Raw genomic sequence first — 18,604 nt, forward strand, 5'->3', positions numbered from 1 at the left:
GCTGGGTCCTGTATGAGTGTGCAGGGGGAGGGAGGGCACTCCTCTTCACTGTGCCCTCCACGCAGGAGCTCCTGCTGAAAATCTGGCCTCTTGCTTAGGTGCCTAAATGGCCTAAATCTACCAACGTTCTCTTGATTTGCTGATAAAATGTAAAAGTGCACACACAGGTTTTTGGCTGGTTGGTTGGTTTGTTTTTTCCTAGAACACAGTGGGCTGAATTTCCCCAAAGGATCCAGATATAGCTACAGGTATTCAACAGCCACCAATACGTTCCTGCAGGGAAGCATCTACAAAAGGAGTGGTATGTCTCTGGAGAGCACAGTGATCATTGAAGCCCTAGGAAAGTGCCAGATGGTCTTAAAAGTGAGTATTGTCATGAGTTCAACAAGTGCCTCAGTGACTGACTGCAATTAATTGACACAGGAGAGTGCCTCTCCCTAGGGTGGCTGCTCCATAAATATTTGGTTTACCTGCAAATAGACAAATCCCTAGGACTAAACTCCAGATTAAGTGGTAAAGAATTTTAAAGGCTAAATTACATAAATCACTCCCTTCCCTGAGTAAAACTGCTGCTTTACTGTTGTGCCAAGCGAACTGGAGGAGGAGATGTAGCTGATGCCCTTTAACAATCACCTTAGTTTCTTTTATCACTTTCAGATCTGCATCAGCAATTTAAAAATAGCCATGGTTGTTTCTTGGAGAGAGAACTTCTGAAAAGTCTGGGATCTGTTGGGAATAAGGCATGTCTAGCACAGTATAAAATTCACGGGGCCACATTGAACTCAATCGGTAAATTGCCACTGACCGAAATGGAGCATCAGCCCAAAGACTCAGATGGGACGCTTTATCCAGGCCAAATTCAGGTTGGGCATTATGCATAGATGCCCAGCAGGGGGAGCAAGGAGAAATTAATTGTCTGTACCAATTCTGGCTTCCTTTCAAATTCAGAGAGGTTAATTCATAGATTCTGGGCACAAAGGCCCCCAGAGGCTCTACGGTGAGCCTTTAGGTCAGGGGAAGGCCCACGCTTTGATCTGTATATGAAGTCTGTTTTATTCATGAACGCTATGCACATGCCTTTGCTCATATCATATTTATTCATTTAATATTATATTTACTCAATATTCTTGTTTTACACAGTCGTAATGTTGTCTGAGCACCTAGGTCCTTGCGGGGATAATTTGGGGGAAGAGTCTGTATTCAGGGATGTGTGTGACTGGAATAAGGTAAACTGCTTTTATGGCATATCTGTGCTTTCACTGACCCAGACACTGAAAGAAGGCACAAAAATGTGCTTCAAGTGGAGACCACAAATTTATTAACATATCTAACAACAGACATGGGGATTGAGCAGCTCCCTACAAAATTACTAGCAAGAACTAGGCCAAGGCCGTATCCAAGCAGACCTCAACAGAAGAAGGGGAAGCTACTCCTACCCCATCCATGCCAACTGAATAAAGGGGAGTGGCTGGAGCTGCTATGATCCCCTGCCTACCTCACTTGATGGATAAGGGTCCAGATGAGGGGTCTTTGAGCTGCATGAGATACTCAAGCCAACACCACCACCCTGCAACATCAAGAACGAAGCCTATTGCCTTCCAGTGCTCTGTCTTGATTCAGGCCCGCTTATAACTGGCATTTCCTGCCAAAACTATCTGCACTGTCCTCTCTTTTAGAATCTGCAACAAAAATTAAAACCAAAATAAACAGCGACCCTGGTTCAGCCTCTTGGGCACTGAGAGGCTGCTAGATAAACAGGTCACCACGTGGGCTGCCAGCTCTGCCCTGTGGGACAATTCCTTCCTGACCTCAAACAGTAAACAGCCAAATCCCCAGATACCTAGGAAGTCCAGCAACCAACCCAAGCATACCTCTTCTCCCCCACCCCCTCCACCGCCCCAGAGCCAATGATGGTAGGCTTAAGGCTGGGTGCTTGTATAATACCCAGCAGGCCAGAAGCCAGTAGTGTCTCCCCGCAACCCCTGAACCAGTCAGATAAGTGGGAAGGAATGTGGCCACCACACCCACACTAACTTGGGCCACAGGGTGCTTGGGAGAGGAGAGCCTGGATCCTTCTTCCTCTTACCAAGGACTCTAGAGGTATCTGTCCCCAGGCCTGATCTGGTCAATGCCCCACCTAACTGAGATGGTGCCCAGAATATGAGTGCTCAGAATTGGACCTATACTTGTTTTTGGTGGTAACTGGTTGACTTACTGATATTTCTATCTGCTGTGTACTCTGTGCCAAAGGATATACTACTGTAAGGTGATAGCTTCACACACCATTTTCTCACTGGCCTACCTCCAGCATCGGCTTGTAACTTCTGTACAAGACACACACATTCCCCCAAGCATGGGAAATGCAGCCTAGCACATTTTGCTATAAAAGTAAAAACAATTGGGGGCTAGGAGGAGAGCACAATAATGTCTCAAAGAAGGCTCAGACAATATGTAATGTTTAACCTGCTGGGTGTTACTGTTTCCCCTATTGTACGTGACCCACACAAGATACGAGCCTGTTAGATCCCCTGCTGCAAAGCTTTAGCTCAAGCTGCAGCTTGTGGTGTTAGCTCTGGAGGTCCTGGGTTCAGTTCATGGTTTGTTGGCCAAGTATTTTGTTCAAGGCATTGTGTGTAGCCAAGCTCTAGCTTTTCCCTTTCTGTCTGAAATCAAAATGTATCTTTCATACATTAGTCCCACCCAGGCTGGGAGGCTTGTCCCGGATGCAGGTTAGACATGCCCCATAAAGCCTGATCCTGCAACCCTTATTCATGGGGGGTAAATATCAAGCAAGCAATTCTGGGAATTAATCTGACTTGTGAGTTGTTCACCTGGGTTCAGCTAATCTGCTTGTGTGTGAGTAGCGTTGACTTACACGAGTAAGGGCTGGAGAATTGGGCCATTGCTTTGTATTCTATTTTGTGTTTCCTTGTCCTTGTGTGAATTGAAGCCCACGAGTTCCTGTTGACAGTGATGTTTGCTGCACTGGCATTTTCCTTCCTAGTTGCAAGATGTACGGATAAAGACAACCCTGGCATCCAGAGAGGAGTCTCTGAAGGAAATGGACAGTTTAAGGTAACATGGCTTCTTATCTGGCTCAGTTCCTCTCTTTAGAAACTTTCTGTAGCAGCATCATATTACCATTCTCTTACTTTTCAGCTGTCTGTTGAGCAAGCATTGATCAGGATTACAGCATTGTTAACAATAGCTAAGGGCCACATGGTTAAAAAAGATCTCTTTGGGATTTTTGTGTACATTCAGTGGATGATTACCACGAATGGCTGTGCAGTGCATCAGACACTTCGCCGGCTACTTGCATGTAGAGATACCTGATCTTGATCACAATTTTCATAGTTTCTTGCACAAATAGGCCCTGGGTTGCTGAGGTTTTGAAAACCTGACTCTTAAGGTATAATCTTGGAGTATTTATACTTTGCATGATGAAAATATGTTTTGTAGCCTTTACAGGATATTTTTCAAATGTCAGTTTCTTCCTTGTATATTTCTTAGTAGCTCATTCATAGCATGCTGTTACTGGGCAGCCCCTCTGGCTAGCTAATGTATAGACACTTATGGGGATGACTATACAATAAGACCCTTACAAGCTTTGGGGGGGTGGTATTTTCCCAGAGAGCTGATGTTCCTTGCATCACCAAGAAAAGCTGTTTTGTTGTCTGGTAGGCTGAGCTGGCTAATCTGCCTGTATTGTCCCTGGGCTTGGATTCCCAGCCTTTAAATAACACAGAGGTCTACACCAGGCCCTCAAAAATATAATTAGTTCAATGCAAAGGGTCAGAAAGAGCACGTTTTGAGTAAATGCATTCATTATGAAAAGCTTTTTTTCCACAATATGAGCATTGATATTGGAGTTCAGATAGTTTCAGGCACAGATGCACCTTCTTCTGGAATGCTGGCTAGGGGGATTTCTGTAGAGATAAGAGCTGTTGTGTCTATTGTTCTCTGCAGAGAAGCCAAAAATGCAGTGGCAGAAATGGTGAAAAAAGGATTCACTGAAGCTTGGCTACTAAAAATAATTATTCAGAAGAGTGACACCTTATTTGCATTCTCTTCAGCCTAGTGTGTATACTGTGGTTTAGCCAGCCCTCCATACACGTATGCAACTCCCACTGAATCTAATGGGACTCACAGAGGCATATCCGTGGGAAATACTCACGTCTGCCTTGGAGAGAACTTGATCCACAAATGACATTTTTCTCTAAGGCGACTTTTTGCTCTCAGTGGTGGGGAGAATGGTTCATTTGGTAGGGAAGGAGCAAATGAAATGTGTCTCTTCCACGGATTCTCTCACAGTAGGAGCAATCCTTGTGATAGGAATACAGTAGAACCTTCTTCACAGGGATACTAGAGACAGTGGTGTTGGAAGAATTTTTGTAATGGGGGGTGCTGAAAGCCATTGAACAAAACTATAAACTCTGTATATGATGGAATCAAGTAGGGGTACTGCTGCACCTCACCAGCACCCTTAGTTCCAGCACCTTTGCCCATGGATGGCCTTTCCTTCCCTGTTCAGAGGAATTCTTGATGAACAGAAGTCAACATTTTAATGCTGACGCTGCCTACAGCCCCTCATGGCCATGGAATTGTGCAGAAGCACTATCTACCCTGAGAAAGAGACTGAACTTGCTGCCTATATGACCCTGTTATGGTGGCCAGGCATGTGTGTGCATCATGGAAGGAGCCATGAACAACAAGTCTGTTGGGAAGCCATTCCTCCCCTTTCTGCATGTACCACAGCTATTGAAGGGCAGCAAGGTATCAGAGGGACAGTTTGTAACTGAGACACACACACATCATGCATGGCCCAAGATTCACTGGATTGCCACAAGTCTTCACCATTAAGTGGTATTACTGTCTTCTATTCAGCAAGAGCCAGTGCCATTAAGTATACTTAGCCTTAAATCGGTTCCTTGGGAGTTGTCCTGATTATGTCCCAATTAAGTGGACTGTGCTGTGTTTCAAAGCAACTCACTTGATAGTTTGTTTTTTAGAAGTCTTGTAGGGTACCAGATGACTTTGTGAAATAGGAGGGGCTGTTATAAAGTGTGGGAGTGTGTGACAGAGTGAGCCAGTCCCATTGGAGGGACACTACCAAGTCAAAATGTCTGCATCCATCAAAGCTCTCAAATTCCCATTGCAGCCAGTGTCTGAACCTCTTTGTTGCAGGGAAGTACTAGAGCAGCATCCACTTCATTTTTCTTTCCATGATGGGAAAATTCTGAAGATCTGCCCCTGGCAGCGTGAACAGGCCTGGGTGCTGAACATCAAACGGGGCATTCTCAGCGTTCTTCAGACATCACCTGCAGCTGCTGGCGGTGGAACTGTTGAAGAGGTGTGCGCTGTTGTACTCCAGGCTGGCTTTCAGCTCTCTCCTTTTTAAATGACCAAAAGTTGTTGCCGCTTCATGGCCAGTCAGTAGCATCTGATGGTGTCACTATGTTTCCAAGTGGACACATCATAAAATTGGCTCTTTTCGGCATTCTTGTTGGAAGTCTAAGCAGAGTTGGTTCAACTGCTACCCTGGCTCCATTTTGCTCCAGAGCACAGCAGGGTAGAGTGGTGAAAGGAGACTTGTGCTGTACCTATTCTGTGGCAAAGTCCAGATGTTCCTAACCAAGGGCCTGATTCTGCACCCACTGAAATCAACAGGAGCTTTGTCATTGACTTCAAGGGGTTGGAAATCAGGCTTCAAGGCTCTTAGCTGAGTATCATTTGAACACTGTGTTTGAAAACATAAGGTCAAATTCTGCTGCTTTGCACTAAGGTAAATCTGGAGTAACTCACTGAAGTCAGTGGGTTTGTATGAGTGCAATTCAGCCATCTGAAGTCTCAATGGTACTTAAGCATGTGCCTAATATTAAACACATGGTTAAGTGATGTCCTGATTGGGAATGTTTTTTCTGAATCAGGGCTTAAGGTACAAACCAGGTGGAGCAACATGTAATATGTGTTTAAGCAATTATGTAATTAAAAATCTTTCAGATTGAAGTTAAACCATCCAATCTGACTTTTAAAATGTAAGATCACCTCACCAGGCCATTTTAAATGCATGTGCCTGCCCATGGTATCTGTGGCAAAGCTAATGCATTGCAAGGGATAATTCAGTTCCTCTAGCCTTTGCTACTCCAGGAAAGCAATTATAGTTAACAGCTGTAATGATTGATATAGTCTGTTTGTATTGTGTGTGAGTATATGTAGATAGGTAGCTTTATTCATTTTGTATGTTTGTTACTAGATGGATATTCTGGGAAAATGCCCAACCAAATATCAGCGGAAAGGCTCTCTTGTTTTGAAGACAAAAGACTTAAACCTCTGTTCTCACCGGTATTCAGGTTTTAGTTCCCTGCAGTCCATGGCTCTGCCTGATATGCTGGTAAGTATTGGGGGGGATTGGTTGTGGTCCTAACAGGAGTCCTTACTATTTTCCTGAAGTGATTAAAAAGTGCCAGGCCTGCTAAGTATTTATAACCAAATCCTGATGTCAGATATATTTAGTGACGTGTGTTTCTGCTAATCAAACTGTTTCTGATTATTTAAATAAAAGTTACTCAGGCCCAATTACACTTTATGTATGTCCATCCCTCCTTAAGTCCTCAGAAATAAAACTGTGGTAGATAGTCATTGGGTTTACAGTTTCCTTTGTTTTTGCTGAGATTTGCTGTTGTATTTGATGAACATTGTGACAAATACAGCACGTTCCTATAGGCTCATGCCCCCTTGCATTATTGCATTATAGTAACATCTTTAATGACACAATCACAATCGACTGTATTATCAGGCTTTCTTCATCATTTAATGCACAGGTTGGACAACACATAGTCAACCTTTCGATATATCTGTCTGAGGTTTTTCTGAGAGTCCGTCTCCCTAGCTTTTAAGTAGCAAATGAGGGCACTGATCAGTATTTATTTTTTTATCCTCATTGTTCAGTGAGCAGATCCCAGCCTCATTCATAACACACCATTCCCCCTATACAGTGAGTGTAATAAGGATCTTCTGGACTCTGGATTCAGTCACTACATTATACACCTGGCTTTTCACTACGTGCTATAGCTATGCAACTGAGGAAGGTCCTTTGGAACGGCAATGCTTAAATAACCCGAGTAGCAGACTGTTTAAAACTGAGTCTGAGCTCTTCTGGCAATGAATAAATATATTTTATTGATCTTCTTGTACTGAATCATTAATCACATAACTGATTAGCAGACAGCAATGTATGGAGGGACTGGATTGGTTAAAACTCATCGGTTGGATAATCCTCCACCGCTCCAAATATATGGTGCTTAAAGAGGTGATTTAAAACTAAAATTGGAGGGGAAAAATAGAAAGCTGTGGATGAAAAAAGGCGTATGTGAGCAAAGTGTCATGTTTTTGGAAAAATCACTAAAAGTTGTTTTAAAAACTTAAGGCTTTCCCAAGCACAATCAGTGTTCATGTCTGCTTTTCACAAACACTAGCAACAGAAATAAGTCAACCACACATGCTGTACCGCCAGCTGTCAGCTACTGGACATGAATAGCTTTTTGTTGCACTCAAACCTTTGCTGGCAAAGTAGACCTGGTAAAAGTGGTGCCTTATGGAATAAAATGAAACGAGTCCAGTTCATAATTAAAGTTGGTGTGAATTCCATTTCAGAAAAGGGAAGTGCAGCTCGGAAATTGGGACCTTATTAATGCATCCCTCTCTAGGAATCACAACAGGTCTACACAGGAATGTCGCAGAGCTTGGGTTCTCTGTGAAGTCTGTGTTTCCCAGAAGAGATCCTGTGAATGGATACAGGTTGCAAAGAGTTTCTCTGAAATGTTTGTTTCTCTCAGTCGCAGCAGCAGATCCTGTCCTCCAAACTGGAATGCGCTCAGAGCTTTAAGGATGGAATCCTGGCAGAGGCCAAATGCACTGAATCCAGTCTTGTCACACCTTTCTCTAGGAAGGGCAGTGGGGCGAAGACACAGACCCAGTCCTCACTGAAACTACTTCAAGTGGCTGCAGAGATGTTGCACAAAACAGGTTACTTGATATTTCCAGTAACAGCAAATTAAAATGATTTCCTGGGGAGAGGTGGAGGAAAAAGTATGTGGGCTGCCTCTTGCCTTCAGTCTGCCTGTAGGAACTCCCTTTTTTACCAGATCTTTCCTGTCACATACTAAAAGGCTTGGAGCTGGAGACTGTAATTGTGGATCTTGGGCTGTTGCCCATTGCCTGCTCTGGGAGACAGGGCCCTGAGGTTCTATAGGCCTGGAAGAAAGTCTCCAAAAATGGTGAGGTTGTTATCCACAAGCGAGAGCTCACAGATCTGACTTCCTTCATGGCTGACTCCTGTTCCATGTCTTTCCTAACCCTGGACCTGCAGCCATAGGTCCTGACTTCCCCTCTGCCATGTGGGTGCATGACATCCCCTGCCCTGCTCTGCCCCGCTCCACCCCGCACCACCCCAGTTCCACCCCCTCACCCCAAGTCCCTGCCCTGCCTCTTTACCGCCTCCTTCCCTGAGTGTGCTGTATCCCCACTCCTTCCCTTCCCTCCCAAAAAGTCCTAAGTGCTGCCAAACAGCTCTTAGGCAATGGATGAGATGCGCTGGGAGGGGGAGTAGCACTTGGGGGAAGAGGAGGTGATGATGGGGTAGGGAGAGAGGGAGCTTGCCTGCTGGTGGGTGCGGAGCACCTGCTAATTTTTCCCTGTGAGTGCTCCAGCCCCGCAGCATCCACGGAGTCGACGCCTATGCCTGCAGCACTGATTCAGGCCCTCCCCAATTCCCATACTCCCCCTGCAGTGGCAGAGTGTGATGCTTAACTCTCCCCAGTGTATAGTACCTAAAATATCAGAAATTCCAATGGACTTCAAAGGAATATGCCAAGTAGACCCTCTGTTTCCATCCATTTCCTCATCTCCCTGGGCCTCTCTCCACTGGCAGAACAAATCTGGTGAAGTCAATGGAAGGTATGCGTGAGTAATGATTAAGGAGTGGAGATTTGTGTGTCTTGTTTGTTCCATATCTTTCTATGACTTTTCCTTGCAGGTTACATGCTCCTTTAGGCAGCGTACTTAAACACATGCTTAAAATTAAGCATGTGAGTATATCCGTTGACTTCAAGTTAGCATATATTTTAGAATGTTGCTGAACTGAAGCTATAGGTGTTGTCCTCATTGCCATAAAAGGTGTATTTTTACTGTGGTTTAACTACTTGTTAGCTGTCCTCTGTAAAATCCTAGTGGAGACAAAACACGGTAGTTTTTAATGTGGGGTAGGTGGGCACGATCAGTGCTAAATTCCTGTCTGTGGTTGACCTTATTTATTTAACTTGCAGAGCTACAGTGCCTTGTCTACACTGATTTTACAGATTTTACATAAATATTAATTATCCCACAGTAAAAACACACCTTTTTTGGCAGTGAAGACATAGCCTCAGAGCATAAGATTCCCTGGAAGTTAGTGTTAGCCACAGAAAATAGCTGACTGCTGCATAGTTGGTTTGTTTTCCCATGTGTTTCCAGTGGACTCCAATGATCTCTATGTGAGTAATATGCTGTATGAAAGGGAAGAAAATGAGAGGCCATCCACAGGAGAGGAGGTAGCTGAACTGGTGCAGAAGCTCTGCTTAGCACACAGCATGAGTTTTGAGGTAAGCCCTTTTTTTATACAACATCCACCTCATGCTCTTTTTAGTGGCATAACCAACCATTTGGTGGCATGATATGTTTCACAAACGTAGTCCATGACTCCCAGCAAGGCAAGTTAATATCCTAATGTCATTGTCCCTTTTAATCATTCCATAGGAACAAAGCCTCAGTAGGAAGAGTGTGAATTTATCTGGGATTCCAGAGGCATAGGGTGATCTTATTTATTAAGATTAGGATTGTGGTAAGCATGCAGCGGTCCCAGGCAGAATCAGGGCTCCATTGTGCTAGTACTATGCAAATAGAGGAAAACACGATCACTGCCCTGGAAAACTTACAATCTAAATTGAAACGACATATAGCAAAAAAGCATAACCAACAATGGGAAGGAAGGAGGATATGGGTAACAGCAACAAGATTATATGGATTTGTAGGTCAGTTACTGCACACATGGTTCCAAATCATTTGAAAGAAAATCAGCTACTCCTGACTGTTGCTCAAATCTGCTGACTTCTTGCCGGATTCTGTTTCTACCCTGCCATAGGTTTCCTTTGTATCTTTGGGCAAGTTACTCAAGCTTTCTGTGTCTCAATTATCCATCTGTAAAATAAGGGTCATAATATTTCCCTCCCTTAGTTCCCTGGGGAAGTAATTGTAGCTAGTGTGTGTGAGGGGCTCGAATTCTATGGTGGTGAGTGCCGCTGTAAAGCTTGCATTTATTTCCTTGTAGTGTAGTTGTCCTTTTCATAGGAGTGTGTGCAGTGTCCAGGGTCATGCTAAATGCTTTTAAAATTGTTAAAGAATTATTCTTGAGATGTAACAGGAAAGACTCAAATATCTACTCATAATTTTAGCTTTAATGTAACCATATTACAATTGCTGTGTGATATCATGCTAAATCACTTTAAAGCAATAGTGTAGAGGTGACCACAATTTCTTTTATTTGTTGCAAAATATCTGGTTTCCTATATCACACAGCTGGAAAATGATTATATATTTATTTAATATGCTGAATAGATTTGGGCCAAATTAATCCCTGGCATAACTTTTTTGCATTAATTTGAGCTACATCAGAGTTGAGGTTTGGCTCAATTTGTCCCTGTTAGAACTCTTTGGGGAGGCAGAGAGAAGAGAGAATGATGTACTGTAACTACCTTTCAAATCGGTTCAGTGTTTAGGACATAAAAAATATATTCATTTATTTATTCTTAATTCTTTCCAAAATAAATATCTATTTAACTAACCTTTTTAAAAGGCTGGAAAAATGTATGAGGTGCAACTTAATATGTAATAATTTGAAATGTCTCAGTTTCATATTTCTGTATTAATTTTAATAAAATAGGAGAGTGACGCTTTCACGTGGTATATAGCTTAGGACCCAAAATGGAATGTTTGAATTAGCAGTTAACATTGTCATAAAGCACAGGCTGATAGGTTTGAGTACTGCTGGCATGACCTCGTGTTGAGATTCTCTTCCAGGCTGCAGAATTAAGATGAAAGATCCCCATAAATGGATTTGTTAAATGTAAAGGGTGTCTTGGGACAACATTTGCTGTCATACATCTTTGTTTTTTGGGGGGCAGGGAGATGATGGCTTCATTCTCTCTTGCTCTGTTTGTTATTCAGTTTAATTGTGTAACATAGGGACTAGGGTGATAAAGTGGTATTGTGAAGGGCTTGATCCTTGAGGTTAATGAGAGTTTAGCCTAAGGTCTGTGTGATTTGTTGTTGCGGTAATCCTGAGGGGCCCCAGTCAGGGATATGGGGGTTGTCCATAGGCACAGTCCATGCTTGCAGTCCAAGGGGGGTTAATAATCTGACCCATTACTTACATTTCAATTACCATAAAGATTATGGATCACATTCTGCTCTCAGCTATGCTGGTGTAAAAGAGCCACTCCAAATTTACATCAGCACAGGGAGAGTGGAGAACTTGGCCCTGTCGGTCCAATCTTGTAGAGCACGGATCTCAGTGAGAGCTACGGGTGCTCGATGCCTGGCAGGACTGAGCCCACTTCCACGGGGCGATGACTGTGGATTCGATGGTGCTCCTCAAGATGGCCTTAATCCCCTCAAGCCAGTCTAGCATACTTCAAGCAAAACCATTGCTGCTGAGCCTTAAATGGCTGTGTGTGTTTGTGGTAAGTTCTAGTAATGACCTACAAAGCTGCTTCTTTCTGGGGAAAACTTATTTGTCAGCTGCCTGCACACCCTGAGAAATAGGAACTTTCCAGAAGGAATCTCTCCCCCTCATCTAAGGCATTATGAAGGGCAAATGCCATTAAAATATGGGTGAAATGTTTTGAGAGCCTCATAGGTCGCAGCAGTGTGAGTTTTTGGTGCATCACTGAGCTTCCACTTTACATTGGAGGGGCCTCCATGATAAGTGAGAGGCCTGTCTGTTAGCTATGTTCATTCTCTCCTTGACTTCTGTTAGACTGGCAACACGAGTGTCAGTTCATATTGATTATGTTCTTTGTAATGTAGATACCTGTCCAGTGGGAAATACAGAGATCATCATGATGCCTTTCATGTAGGATACTGAGCAGTCAAGAGATGATGTCAGATCACTACTGACCTGAGGTAAATTTATAGCAGTGACCTGAAAGAGACAGGCTCCATATCCCATTATCCTTCAGATAAAATGTTTCTTGCCAATAATAAAGTAGAACAAAATGAAAAAAAATAGATATAAAAACCGAAGACTGTGCCTGTCACTTAAATGTTACTTATGTTAAACATATAGTTAAAGAAGTGGCATGGTCTAGTGGGTAGGGTTTATCTGGGTTCTATATCTGGTATGGCCACCAACCTGCTGTGTGACCTTGGACAAGTCACTTCTGCCTCAGTTTCCCCCCCCTATTTTTAGATTAACTCTTTGGTGCAGGGATAGTCTCTTAATTAATATGTGTATATACAGCACCTAGCACAATGGGACCTTGGTCTCCACTGGAGCCTCCAGGTGCTACTGGAATACAAACAACAACAGTTGGGATGAAATTTAACCCAGAGAAGCAAATCCTTCTGGCTCACTTAAGCCCCAAAGGGACTTTGGGAGGTGAGGCACAGGATTTGGGGAGCATATGGAGGGTGTGCATACTGCCCTGAAGTTGTGGAACCCAGCTCTGCAGGGGATTGGTGCCTGTTGTTTTAATATAAATATACAAACTCTCGTCTCCAGTGAGGGAGTGTGGATATCTCAGGCAATAATTGGTTCTGGGCAGTGGTTAATGAGCTCAAAGGGTGAGTATAGGTATTTGTTCAGAGTAGCATGAGATTTGGGGTTAAGGGATAGGGTTGGGGAGAGAGGTCACAGTCACAGCTGGAACAGGGGGACTCCAAGTCAACCATGCTAAGTTACACCCTCAGTAATTACTCCTAGCCTATTAGATGTCTATGATTGTTTGACCCTTGTATCACAGGCCAGCAAAGGCCATTGAGTAAGGGTAAGGCTGGAGAGAAGGAAGGAGGACTGCCTGGATCTTTGTTTGGCATGACAGAAAGTTCCCTGTCTGAGTATTGGATAGTTCCGCAGCTCCTTTATCTGAACAACCGGAAGCTAAGTGTGACTAGCGGAGCTATAAAAGTAATCTCTCCTAGTAAATGAGTGATTAATTTTATATGTGCTGGACCTTGTAAAGAGAATGTGTGATGGCATTTAAGAACAGATTATGAGGCTCTGTGCTGTTTGGAAAATGTCATAATACTGCCACTTTGGACTCAAAAAGCTATTTCAAATAAGGTATGGAGCCTTTTCAAAATGCAGAATCCAGGAGAAAGTGTCCCCAAGGGAATGATAGTTAGTTTCCCCAGTAGCCGTTGAGTGTCACGTATGTCTCCAAAAAGCCACACTGATTTCTTGTATGGGAGACTTGTTTTGTAAATTGCTAAGATTAGCACAAGTAGCTGTTGTCTGTTCAAATGCCCAAAAGAGAGTTAAATTATTCATAATATGCATGTCCCAACACTGGAAACAATTGGTTGTCAGCTGTTTTCAGTGTTCCATGAGACCCCTTCTGTGTGACAAGAAATTTGAAATGAGACTTGTATTATTCCCCCATCCCCCTTTTTCTGTTTTTCATTCACCTCATTCCAAACAATAAAATGTCCTATGGACCAGGAAGGGAGTTATGGGAATGGTCACGGCGTTGTCTGGGAGACTACTTCCTTGGCATCCATGTGTCGCTTATTTGTCTCCCTATTGTCTGGCTCTGAATGAGGCAAGATTATGCATTTTGTTCAGGAAACAAAAACAAGAATAAATAGAGGAAAATCCCCCAAAACAGTGAACAGTGCGAAGGAGGAGGGGGAAATTGTGTCACTCCCCAGGAAGCTGAGGGTTTTTAAAATGCCATTATGAGAATGGATTGAATTTCAATGTGGATGGAGATTAGCTAATGGACCGTTAACAGAACAAGCGCAGAATTAAAAAAAAAAAAAGTCAAAGAAAGGAGAGAAACAACTGTCACTTTCAGAGACTCATGCAGTGAGGCTCTGATGCAGGTTCTGCAGTGGCCTCCATTAACGTTGTGGTACTGGATTGACAGCCCTTGAGAACGCAGCCCTCTCTTCACCAAACAGGTGCAGCATGGGCAGTGGCACAGCTAGCTCCCCCACACTGCCCTATTACTGATCCCCCCATGCCACCTCCCAGCTCTGACCTGGATGGATGACCTCTAGGATCAAGAGGTTAGTTTGTTCTCCATCCCCATTCATTCCTTGGCCTCACTCCTAAAGCGTTCAGAAAAGTTGCTAATTAGTACCAGTTTGGGTGGTGTCTATGGTGTGGACACTTGTGGGCTCTGTCTTGGACTCATGGCTTTTGACTCTAGAGAGCAAAGCTGAATCCTACCCTGGTAACATAGGTATTGGAAGAGAAAAGGAGATGGGGAGACAGTATAGGTTGCTTTGCTTTTAGCAGCTATGACTGTTCCTTACCTCCTGGACTTGTCAGCACTCACTCTTAGTGCACAGTTGTCCTCAGTTATGAACAGAAAACGTCACATACCCTGAATGCTTAGAAGACAGAAATGGAACAGGTCTGTTAGGTCACCTTGTTCCTCTCAGTGCCAAGCCAGGACTGCACCCACTAAACATCTACTGCTGTTTTGTCCAGTCTAGTTTTAAATATCCCAAGTGATTGGACTTCTGCCACTTCCCGTGGGAGATTGTTCCACACTTTAATGGAGCCCACTGTCAAGCAGTATTTGCAGACTATGTTTGTATGGATCTAAATAATTCCTCTCCTTCCTTGGTGTTTACATGATCCACACATTTATTGACAGTTGTTATGCCTTCCCTTAGCTGTCATTTAGCAAAATGATTGCTTTTTAAATCTTTCATTGTAAGCCATCTCCTCCACCCAGGCAACAGCCAGTTTTGTTGCTTTTCTGTGAACTCCTTGGAGTTTGTCAGTATCTCCTGATAATGCCCAGACCTGAAATGACTACAATATTCCCGGTATTTGTGCATTTCAGCTGTTTAAGAGGGAGACCTTTACCCCAGCTTTTACATATGCCACCTAAAATTGCATTAGCTGTTTTTTACTGCCCTACTGTGTAGTAAAGTTATGTTTCATTTGCTCTCTGTTCCCACTTCCAAGTCTCTTCCAGCATTAATGCTTCCTAAGTTTCTCTTTCCCATTGAATATTAATCTGCTTTTTTCCAAGTGGAATCACAGTTTGTTATTTTCAGGCACCTTTGTATTATTCTGCTGTACTAATTGGGGTTCACAGCTCCTCCCAGCTGAATATCTTCACATTTCATTGACGTGCTCTTTACTCCCTCTCTTAGACGTTTAATGAAAATACTAAACGAGCCTGAGCCTAACAGTGATCCGTATGGCACCTTGCTAGGCAACTCCTTCAAGCTTTGATGTAAATTATTAACCTGTATTTACTGTACTGCTGGTTTTTAGTCTGAATTACATGTTTTAATCTCAGGCCATTCAAATTAATGTTATGAGTTGGGCTGGCTGAAATTTTTTTTGTCTAAACTGCATTTTGTCAGACTTTTTTTAAATAAATGAATTTTTTCATGAAAAAGTACCTATGTTTTGTGAAAACCATACACTTTTTTGGCTGAAAACTTCTGGTTTTAGATGAAAATTTTCAGTTTTTCAATAAGAAGTCAGAGTTTTCCACAAGAAAAGAATCCAATTTTTCAACCAGCACTAGTTGAGAACAAGTTTTCTGGAGACTTGCTAGCAATACCCAAATCCATTTATTGCTTTCCCTTGTCCACCAATCCTGTTATAGCTCATGATTCCATTATCCTCTAGAAGTTTTACGAGTGGTTTTCCTATTTTACTCAGTTAGAAATTAATCATATACATGTGTAAAGTGCCACTATTTATCTATCTTAGGTACTTATTTGGCTCCCATTACCATAGTGATGGGAGGACAATCTTTAGTGTATTTATCCTCACAACACCTCTGTGAGTTAGGGAAGTATTATTCTTCACATTTTACAGATGAGAAACAGAGGCAGAGGAGCCTAAATGACTTGCCAGAGGTTACATAGGAAGTCTATGATAAAGCAAGGTTTTAACCCCAGCTCCCCACAAGTCCTAGGTTAACACCCAAACCACTGGACCATTCTCCCTCTCCACTGACACATCCATTGTGAATTCAGTGGTATTGTGATTGTTATAAATCAGCACTGAACTTGGCCCAGAAATACAAATATTCTTTCACTGCTTCACTACAGGGTGCAATGATCTTTTTTAACCTTGATGTTAGGTTGTGTTGAGATGGTGTAGTCAGGTAAACTATAACCTTACTGAGAACCCTTCACTCGTCATTAAAAAATTATTTGTTTTTCCTCTTACACACACCTCAAGAAATTTTGTAATTCTAGCAAAAACATAAACATTATTTCCCCCGCTTTGACAACATAAATATTAGCGTGTATTTGAAATTGGGAGGTAAGTAATAAACTATGAACTGAAGAGGTGTTTAGGTTTTTCCAGATAAAAGTATTTTTGGTGACATTAAATACAAGCACTTACTCTGTTTAATGCTTAATACCTTATTTGCTGCCAACTACTAGAGCTTATAAAGTCACAGGGGAGGCTGTTTTGAAAATGTGTTCAGCCTGATTATTAGTGTATGGTTTTATGCAAGTATGGTTTCCTTTTATCTGATACTATTAGCATGCTGCTTCTGAATTACATAGTTCGCTCTTCTCCTTACTTATTCTTGAAAACTGAAGGTGTGTTAGATGTCTTTCTTTAGTTAAACATGTGTTAGAAAAATATAGCTTCCTTGAATTGAAGATAAGTGCTGAAATGAAGTGGAGTTGGTCGTCTGAGCATTCATACTGCTTGGGGCATTTTCCCCAATCTCCTGACATGCTTTCTTTAGACACCAGTCATCAGCAATTCTTTCTCACTTTGATTGGACATTTTCATCCCTTTCCTTCTCTGTCGGACTTTTCCTTAGTTGTCACACATTTCCAGTTAGCTAAACCAGGGCCATAATAAGGTTAAGTATTTAAACATATGGTTAATTTTAAGCCTGTGTGCGCTCCCATACTCTGTTCATCAAAGAACTAATGCCCTGATTCAGCAAGGTAATTCAGGGTGTGCAAATCCCAGTGAAGTCAATGGGATTTCAGCACCATCTGAAAACTGTTATGTACTTGCCAAGTAGGGATGGGATTAAACATATGCTTAAGTGCTTTGCTAAACTGGGGCCTATCTAGTACATGTAGTTAAAATGAAGCTAGTGAGATACTGATATTAAGGATAGAGGAAAGTCACAACTCCTAGGTCTTAGGCCCTGATCCAAAGCCCATTGAAATCTGAGTTCAATGGGCTTTGGATCAGACCCTTTAGTTTTTGCATTAGTTTAGAATTGAAACTGAGTAAAAGTTTCAAAAGTGTCTCAGAAGTTTAGGAAACACAGTCTTATAGAAGGACAGTGGAGTTTAAGGCCAATTTGTGAACCCCTTACTCGCATTTGTCAGCAGTTACTCTCACAAGTGCTCCCATTGACTTCAGCAGGGCTACTCATGTGAGTAGCTACAGGGTTATCGCACTCTCGCCCATTGCTTGTACAGTAAACGTTCTGACGCAGATTTTTACCAATGCTTTGGAAGAAGTCTATTGAGTATACTTGTCTGGAGGTTGTGCCAGATCCAGGGTATCAATGACTCTCCTAAGTTTATAATGTTAGGGTCTGGTGGTTTCATTTTTGAAATGCTGGAATTATCTTTTTCTTTTCTTTTTTGGTGTATTTTATTTTGGTCAGATTAATGTGCTATTGCTGAGCAAAGTCCAATTAGAACAAAAACATAAAGAGTAATACACACACGAACCTGTGAAAGTATTCTAAAAAAAATGTATATGGTAAGAGATTACTCCATCTTCTTACATAGTGCCAGCTCCTTTTTAATGAAAACCTCCTGGCAGGCTTTAATGAAGATCTAATTCTGGCACAGGATTATATCAAGTTCTCATTGCTCTTGGAAGCAGTTCTGAAGCTCTCATTTTCCACATAAATAGTTAGAAACCTGTAAATAATTGGGCTGTTTACTGAGGAGGCAGTTCTGTGTAGAAACCACTGCAAGTGTATAGGATCACAGGAAATTTCAGGACAGCTAGAAGTTAGGGAGCCAAATTAGGTCTGGCCCCTGTTCTTTGGAGCTGTGATCTGGCAGAATTAAACCTGCTCTCTCTCTCTCTCTCTCGTGTATGTATATGTGTGTGTGTGTGTGTATATATAGATAGATGAATATAATGTGTATGTGTGTGTGTGTGTGTTTTATATATATATATGACCCATAGTAATGTCTTTTGGTAAGAATAATATTTTTACTTTAGAGCCTTTCAAATCTGAAATGAATAATTTAAATTAATTCAATTAAAGTGCAACATCAACTAAAGCTGGGACACCTTAAAATGTATGGTATGTTAAAAGAAACACACAAATCTCCAGGTGTAATAAAATATCTTCCTAATCCTACAAGA

At 42.3% G+C, this 18,604-nt stretch overlaps 1 protein-coding gene across 2 annotated transcripts in view; it reads left to right on the plus strand.

The window, feature by feature from the left end:
* LOC127057570 (uncharacterized) overlaps positions 1-18,604 on the plus strand; it is a 188,997-nt gene that overhangs the window by 18,227 nt on the left and 152,166 nt on the right. For both annotated transcript variants that reach the window (XM_050966400.1, XM_050966401.1), the window contains exons 3-8: positions 203-363; positions 3,005-3,075; positions 5,185-5,350; positions 6,254-6,391; positions 7,836-8,025; positions 9,511-9,638. In XM_050966400.1, coding sequence (XP_050822357.1) covers positions 203-363; positions 3,005-3,075; positions 5,185-5,350; positions 6,254-6,391; positions 7,836-8,025; positions 9,511-9,638 — 854 coding nt within the window. The remainder of the gene's footprint in view (positions 1-202; positions 364-3,004; positions 3,076-5,184; positions 5,351-6,253; positions 6,392-7,835; positions 8,026-9,510; positions 9,639-18,604) is intronic.

This window comes from Gopherus flavomarginatus, chromosome 9 (assembly GCF_025201925.1).
Source record: "Gopherus flavomarginatus isolate rGopFla2 chromosome 9, rGopFla2.mat.asm, whole genome shotgun sequence".
Classification (NCBI taxonomy): Eukaryota; Metazoa; Chordata; order Testudines; family Testudinidae; genus Gopherus; species Gopherus flavomarginatus.